Raw genomic sequence first — 8,504 nt, forward strand, 5'->3', positions numbered from 1 at the left:
TCTCAGTTGGGCTGCTGCAGAGCGACGGTCGAGATTTCCTTACCCGAGTACCTTAGTTTTGGGACCAAAGCGCGCACAGCCGCTATGATGGCTGTGCAATGTGTTATGCTCGCGTTGAAGCATAGTCCCTCTGTAAGTGCTGAATGAATTCCCCGCACCCTCTGGCTTAGCGGAAAACAAATCAAAGGGATTCGTTAGGATGGTCTCACAATTCACTTTTGCACTGAAAGAAGTGACTCTCCCTTCTTGATAACTTTGGGCAAGATATTTATTCGGCTTCACTTTCAATGGTTATCTCAAGGACTGTTTTGGTGACAGCTGCATCTGTTCTAAAGCTTTGGTTTGGTTTGTGGTGTTCGACGTCCCAAAGCGACTCAGGCTGTGAGAGATACCGCAGCAGAGGACTCAGGAAATTTCGACCACCTGAGGTTCTCGCACAGCGCACATCGCACAGTACACATCGCACAGCACACGGGTGCTTTGCTTTTCGCCTGAATCGAAAAGCGGCCGTCGAGGCCAGAATTCGATCCCCCGTAGTTGGGCACAGTCATCGAGCGCCGTAGCCACTGCGCCACACAGCGGAGCTTGTAAAACTTTGCCAATCTGAAACCTTTTTCAAACACTGTTTGGCGGCGAAAAGGGACCCTTTCCACTGCCTTCATGTGTCTTCTAATTTCGAAGCCGAAAGTTGTTATTCCAACCCAGCAAAAGCGAGCAAACGCTATAGAAGCGGAGATTTTCTCACAAAACAAGAGCAACAAGAGCAACAGGAAATTTGGAATGGCAACCCTTCATTGCAGAGTGCCGGGAATTGATAAACATACATTGGTGTTAGCGCTCATGACCCGGCATATAAAATATTGGAGGCTATATGGTCATGCACTGAATGTAGGGTCGGCCATCTTTAGCGTGAACGCGAGGGCGGCTTTTTTAGAGCGTCACTGCGTCTGACATGGCTGTGCGTGGAAGTGAAGTGGCAGACCAAGTGAATGAAGGTTTGTGCGTAACTTTGCTTCGATGTGCGATCGTGCAATGCGGAATGGCGCTACGAAGATAGCGACCACCTGTTTTGCCATAGGAGTGGACGACTATTTACAACTTACTCAAGGAGTGTTCACCGTCGTCATATTTATCGCTTTTCCCACTCCTTTTTCTATCTAGACAGTGCGACGGCAAAAGAAAGTCGTTGGATTTATCTTATCTGGTGGACATGGAAGAGGCGCGCATACATAAGTGGAAACCCGTCGTCAAGCTCCCTGGCATTTCCCCTCGCGCGTGTTCTGTTTATCTGCTGCTCTAGCGGAATTACCAGCCGGTAACGAAAATAAGCACCGACACAGCCATGGATCTCAACCTATGGCCAAAATACTGATGGGCTTGGGAGGCTTAGGCGCTATGCCAGGCATACGGTGTTCGAGTTCCTGTGACAGGCCAACTGCGCGCCTTTTTCAAACAGAACGGTCGCATTTGCTAAGCCATTGCAGTTGAATGGCAGCAATTTCCTACTTCCAGAGAATTGATGCGAAGACGCTTCATGTAAGGCTTCAAGTAATGAAAGAAAATAAGGTTTTTGAGGCCAAAATATCCTTGGGTGGTCATGACAGTAGCAGTAGCTATCATGCTCATTTTTCTCCCTATATCTTAATTATTGTTTTGGTTAACGATATCATCATTCTATTTATTGAATTTTTGTGTCTAAATTATTAACATTATGTCTCTTTTCTGCTTTTAAGCCACCAACCTTCCAGTAGTTTTTTGATAGCTTCCACCGCCGGTTTATTCACCCGGCCACTGGTATCTTACACGGGCCGTCTGGTCAGAACTTCTGCCTAGGATCTTCATCCGATCAAACCCTGCCACGCATCTTTTAGAAGCCTATCACATGAGAAAGCTTTTTCAGTGAGTGCATCTGTAACTCTAACTCTTCTTCACGCTGAATTTCACTATCTGGAACCTGCTAACTTCTGAGAAAAAAAATTGGAACGAAATAATTAAATTTGAATGCTTCTTGTCTGCGCGTGCTTACTATTTTGTCTGTACAATTATCAATGTTTGTTATGTTACTTTTCCGCACTCTTTTCGCGCTCTTTTCGCCGTATATAAGGCGTCAGCTTCCGGCAATAAAGCAGTTGGTAGTGATCGCTTGTGCTGTGTCGTCAGTATGTATTTGTGTGCTTTTTTTCTGGGGGGGGGGGGGGGGGGGCTCTAACTTAATAATGTACACTATGCACCATCTTGCCCGGGAAGAAAATATACTGCAGTTTATTACAGAAGCAAGTCGACGATATTTACATTCTAGAAAAGTCGCAAAATCGAGTCGATCCGCATCCCCGGGCACCTCGCAGTCTAGAGACAGTGGCGGGACTGTGCGTACCTTGGGGTTGAGCCATCTCCAGCGCTCGTAGCGGTCTCGAAATCCGCCGACATGAGCGCATTAAGCTCGAAGCGTGCGCCACCTAGGGCAGAGATCCCAGTACCCACTACCCCTGGCAACAGTTCTCGGTAGCGCCCGCGTGGCTCATTAAGTGGGATAACGCGCGCTGAACCGCTGCTGCCCAGTGCTTTCATAGGCAGTTGCGTGTTAATGCTACGTTTATTTATTTCTTTCATATGCACTTTGATCTAGGCGTGCTGAAGCCTAATGCAAGGCATTCGGCCCACTGGTTCGGCAACCGAGCACTTCCCTATAGTCAGTGAGCAGCGGAAGCGCAGCTCGACGTGTTGATTTAACTACTGCGAAGACGTTGCGCATCGACCAGCGTTTTGTTGCTATTTTTAAATAAAGCGAACCTGTCACACAACCAGTCAGAGGTGATTTGACTTCATTTAATTTAAGGCAGCAATAACATAACCATACTAGACTCCAGTTTTTTTTCATTTTTATCTGCTTCTCCTCATGCTATTGATTCACGCCCTTGTTTCCACTGGCAACTTCCATTCGGAGAAGAGGTTGTTAATAACATAAAAAATTGGATGGAAATAATTTTAATACTATGCCGGCTTTAGGCTACATTACACTTCATCCTTTAACGGCTAGACACGATGAGCTGAAAAGGAGCAAACTGAATGCACAGCCGGTTGCTCAGGGAAAACTGGGACGGGTGAGAAGCTGGTCTTTGTTTTTAATTTTCAAGTACGGTTAGTAACTGTTTTAAACGACTAGCTGGGTTTAGAAATGAAGGGCCGTATCGAAAGATGGCACGAATTAGTTTGCAAGCTTACCGCTTTGCAAAACCTCAAGAGACCGTGGCAGCCGAACGGTTCTGTTGACAAATGCAGGAGAGACGATCGAGTCTATTTTGTGCTCAACATCAGAACACCCAAGTATTTGAGCTAGTAGGTACTTTATTTGAGCGCTAAGGATGGTTTCGGAATGAAAAGAACTCCACCGTTCTCGACACGCGTGTAGTTGGTTTGCAAGGCAATTTGCTCAGCGGCTGTCGGCAAGAGTAAACAAACTATTTTTTTTTTTGTTTGCCTCCCGTTTATTTATTTAAACCATTATAAAACTAAATAGCCCGTAGCAGGTCACCACTATCGGATACATGAACTATAGTGCGAGACGATGGTGAATGATAAACAACGAAAAGTGTGGTTCGACCAGGCTGTTCCCAAAAGTATAAATAGCCCTCAGACATGTGTATATATTTGCTTGACTCAGTCGCTCCCTTAGCGCTGATAAATTCATAGATGCCGGAGGTCAATCACTCGGATTTCGTGATCCAGATACCACTATTACACATTTCAAAGGGCTGCAAAAATATCCACCAGATGTGTGAAAAAATCCCGCCACTAATTTTTCAAATAAGCTTTTTCAAGCGCCAAGGCAGCTTCTCCGATGCAGATGTAGCGGTATTGGTGGGCATCTAAAACAAAGTGAAAAACGTTTAACTAAAAAGCTGACAAGCTAATCAGTGATTTAGAAACATTATCTATTATTTATGCGTCTAGTTACTATGAAAGGTCTGTAGACGGCCATTAGTCATGGCCCCATAAGTTTTTAGAATTTCTAAGACGGCGGTGGTTAGCTACCGATAGAGTTTCTTGTTTTCAATAACAAAAACTCGTGACATACCCACGTGTGAGATTCAGCGTTTCGTTATCAGTTCACCAGAAGAGCTTCCATGCCAGGAGCGCAATGCTAAACAGCAGGCGGAAGAAAGGGGCTTTTCCTGGGAGCGGACGATAAGCCGCGTTGGAGTGGATTGCGCGCTTTGGGAAATACCGTCAGATGAGTCTTTCAGCGATAATGTTTCTTCCTCGGCGCAACTCTGCTCGGCTTTATAAGTCAGCCTGTCAACTAGCCAGCCGTTATTCGCTCCCCGACTTTCACGAAACACCAGACTTTGCTGTGTTCAAATCAAAATGGCATCGAAGTTCACAGCCCTCTGCTTCCTTTTACTGGCCGGTGAGTTGCAGTCGACATTATTGCCGAGATGAGCTCGACAATTGTCCTAATATTCCTCTATCATAGACAATTTTAAATGTTCTGAAAACACTGCACGCAGCAATACTATAGAACATAGAAAGTGCAAGCTGTCGCACGCCAAGTTGAGCGACAGCGTCCTCTGAGAAGGAAGCGGGAAAAAGTTGGTTAATGTTTGAAGTCCCACCGGCTGCGGCAGTCCGTCCGTCGGCCGAGCGATCACTGAGTTTTTACCTTCAGAACGTCCGTTAATAGAAACTGTGGTTAACTTGTATATACAAAAATAAACAACTCAGGTTTGCAGCACACGTCATATAGGCTCACCGTAGGGCGTAAAATTGTTTATTTGCATCTCTAATACATGCTTGTTTTTACGCAACAGAAATTCAAACCCCTGACGAGGAAAAGAAAAAAAAAAACGAATAGAGCTTCTCATTTCCTGTTCGTAACAATTTTAGGTCATGGAACCTGCTGAATTTTTCTAGTCTATTTCACAACCTTGCACTTCTTTTTTCTTCCAGTGATGGCCACACTCACTCAAGCACAGCATGTAAGTGATACTCTTGATATTTGGCGTACGCAGAAGCTCGCGCAAACATTAACCATGTCTTTGGGGGAAATAGGAACCGCGACACAAACAAGATGAAGACGAGAAGTGGACAGGACGTGCGGTAAAGACGATGAAGCATCGTCTGCTTCATCGTATTCATCTTCTTATTTGTGTCGCGGTTCCTATATCCCCCACAACTATGTCGAACCAACTGGCCCAAAACTCCCCCTGTTTAACCATGTCACTAAAGTTAAGTGGTTCTCGCTGTGTTGGTTCCCTTTCTTGTCCATAACTCTAAGCAGGTGTTAGATTTTGTCAATTCACATGCAGATCAAGGCGTGTTTGCTTTCTCTGTTGATATAAAAGACGAACTATTACATTCCGCATCACACTCTGCTAACTTGTGTGGAAGATAGTATTGATCAGTACGGGCCGATTGGCTTTCAAGATGCTTGTGGTATTTCAGTGCATGGAGTTTTAGGACTACTAAGATTTTATCTGATTTATACTTTCATAGTATTGCATTGATGGAAAACCGTACCTTCAGAAACAAGGCATCTGCATTGGGTCGTGCATAGGCCCATCCTAAGCAATTTACTTTTAGCCCGGCTGGTCAGGTCTTTTCCTGATACAGTAACTGATACCAATGTAATTAGGATTTTTAGATACGTTGACGACTATCACATTGTACTTAACAGTAATGACGGTTCCTTTATAGATGACGCTTTTAATGTCCTCGCGCTGTTTCGTAACCACTTCAATCCTCTAAAACTAAGGTTTGAATTACCTGAAACAGGTGTTATTCAATTCCTAGATATTAACTTCATTCTGCATCATGATCGGACGTGCTGGATGTTCAAACCTTGTGGCTAAAAACCATTGTTACTTTTCAATTCATCGCACTCTAAACTTGTGAAACGTTCCATTGTTCGCCTTTCATTTGTCAATTCTCTCAAGAAGTCTTGCCAGCACCTCATGTATGACAGGAAATTCTTAGCTCATTTCAACGCTCGCCTTAGCCCATACAAATAGTACGGGCATTCAATCTCCCCACCCCCTTGAGGGGGGAACAAGGCGGCGGGCCCCTATCCTTTTAGGTCTGGCGAGGGATCCATAGTTACCTATCAAAGCGATGACTCCCTATCTCAGCTTCAAAAAACCACCCGAGGGCAACTTTGAAGTAAAAGCCCGCGGTATATGCTCACATATGCCGACCCTCTATTCATCTGCTTGCAAACACTGCGGCGAAAACGGCCCTCTGCCATATGCCCTATGTCTTCAAGATCCCCCTCCTCAGGGTTTGCGTCTAGCTGACGCATAACAGTGGCGGCCCGTGTTACTCAGCTAAGAGCCAGGCGACCAAGTCCGAGCTATCGAACGGGCCCTGTAAGTCGTCACAATCCCTCGAACGAAAATTACGTTTTTCTTCCTTCGAGGGAAGCGGAGCGTTTACGCAGACTATACAGTTTTTCATTTACTTGGTCTTTGGATGCAGAGGGCTGCAACTAACGTAATGACGTTCTATTTCAGAGGCCTGACAGTATTAGAGTGCCTCCACCTCGAATTCACCTGCCGAAACTTCCACCACCACCGAGGGTATGTATGCACTAAGTTCATATTCATTCACTATTGTAAATGAACATGCTCTGTGTGAGGCAAGATAAGATACTAAAGCTACTATGCGAATCCCAAAATGCAGAGTATTTTGATTGATGTAGGTAAAAGTAAACGTGGTCGCTTTCCACTAGGGACGTGTTGTGGTTGGTTCTCGTAACATAAAGTAATGCTGCTATCATTTAACGGATCCAGAAAGATTCTTCGTGTTTTTGTGCTTTCTAAGTACTGTATCATTTAATATGTAATTTTATAGCAAATCGTTTTGTTTGCTAGCCCGGGAAGGAAGGTTTTATGCTTCTACTTAATCTTTATAAACTTGGAAAAAATAGTTGTTTCTATAACAATTGTTTCTCGCAGAACAATACCTATCTCTAGCACGTGTCCGCACGCACCGGATGTAAAACAATCGCAAATATTGTTTGGTTTTTCCCATGTTGACCATTCTAGACATATGTGGAAAAAATGGCCGGGGGGTTACTTGCCAGCATTAATTTGCCCGTAACGAATACAGCTATTAAGTCCATCTAGAACCACCACATTAATTAGGGCCGTTATATTAGTATGCCATGGAGCATACAAATGCAGGGAGCAGCTATGGCGAAATACTTTTAACCTGTTTATCGCAAACCTTAAAAGCTCCGAAAGGGAAATCTACATCACCTGCACCCAATGAAGGCAAGACTGACGAGTTGACAATTTTTAAATAAATTTGAAGACATAGGTAGCTACCCGGAGGGTATTTTCAGTAAACAATGGTCACTTCCCAAATATAAATTTTCCTTCTTCTTTACCCTTTCATGTTTCAAGTTGTTTCATCTATGCCAATTATTTGGAATAATTTCAAAATTTTCTCAATCTGTGTGATCAGGTGCATTCCGCAGGCATCGATAAATTTTCAATTAAGAAATAATTAGTCTCCCACAGCATTCTCTCCTTTGTCTCTGGACTTCGTCAAAGCTGGTTACTCACGGGCTTAAATGATTTGCGGCAGCTCAGGTATTTCACCTATGGATTATGAAAAGTTACAGTTTGATAATGATGCAAGCCTACGACGGGGCATATATAAGAGCCTTGTATGAATTCATTGCACCGGCTGAATGTCCCTTATGGTAAGAAAGGAATGCAACACTATGCCGCTCGCATTAGAGTGAAAAGGGGAACTGCAAATAAGTGGTGAAAGATGTAACCTATTACTTATACATTGGTTTCAAGTTCTTACGGAATTGCTCTTTTAATTTCATTTTGCATTTTAAACTAACCGAATGCTAATATTCCCCCTGGTGTAAGGAATAAGCGAACCTGGATAGTAAAAGAGATGGTGGACGCTATGCCATGACTGCATTGTAACCTCTCATTTCCCGCGCCTATAGACACGAATCGACGTCCAAGGTGGCGGATCACGATCACAACACAGCGTGAGCGGCAGCATCCAGCACGACATATACCGACCAGCACGTGGCCCCACCGTCTCCGTCTGGGGCCAGGGTTCGCACCAGCGGCATCCCGCCACGGGCAGCCAAGGCCAGGGACAAGTCGGTGTGGGCGTTCGGTTTCCTATTGGAAAGCGGTGACCGCCCAACAGCAACGCCCTCTTCCCCAATTGTCTTCCGTTACCGAAATAAACAACTTATGGACTGTTACGCTATTTAATTTTGTAATTTTTTTTACTAAGAACGGAAACAACAAATTTACTGGTCTCTGGACGGATGTGCAAACATTTCCCATGCCTTCGGCTGCTGGCTTTACGTAGCAACATCTGATAATAAATTTTTAATAGTGAAAGGTAGTTCTAAATTATTAACCGGAAATAACGTTTATTCGATGAAGGTTTGTATGTCACGGTTACCTTCATTCCTGCTGCTAACAGTCTGTGGGAGTCAAGAAAGTTGTCTCATTCTCCAAGAGCCTTGA

General features: G+C 44.3%; 1 protein-coding gene across 1 annotated transcript; it reads left to right on the forward strand.

Moving 5' to 3' along the window:
- The first annotated feature begins 4,281 nt into the window (after nt 1-4,281).
- LOC146184574 (uncharacterized) lies at nt 4,282-8,233 on the forward strand. Its single transcript, XM_084609427.1, has 4 exons — nt 4,282-4,408; nt 4,948-4,976; nt 6,507-6,572; nt 7,964-8,233. The coding sequence occupies exons 1-4, from the start codon at nt 4,366-4,368 to the stop codon at nt 8,162-8,164; spliced, it is 339 nt and encodes a 112-aa protein (XP_084465553.1). The 5' UTR covers nt 4,282-4,365; the 3' UTR covers nt 8,165-8,233.
- Nucleotides 8,234-8,504: the final 271 nt, after the last annotated feature.

The sequence above is a fragment of the Amblyomma maculatum genome, chromosome 7 (genome assembly GCF_055883805.1).
Source record: "Amblyomma maculatum isolate TAMU_Amacu chromosome 7, ASM5588380v1, whole genome shotgun sequence".
Lineage (NCBI taxonomy): Eukaryota > Metazoa > Arthropoda > Arachnida > Ixodida > Ixodidae > Amblyomma > Amblyomma maculatum.

Coding starts and splice junctions, on each gene's coding strand:
- LOC146184574 (XM_084609427.1), top strand. CDS start 4,366: ATGGCATCGAAGTTCACAGCCCTCTGCTTCCTTTTACTGGCCG. Junction 4,409..4,947: donor CTGCTTCCTTTTACTGGCCG/GTGAGTTGCAGT, acceptor TTTTTCTTCCAG/TGATGGCCACACTCACTCAA. Junction 4,977..6,506: donor CACTCACTCAAGCACAGCAT/GTAAGTGATACT, acceptor GTTCTATTTCAG/AGGCCTGACAGTATTAGAGT.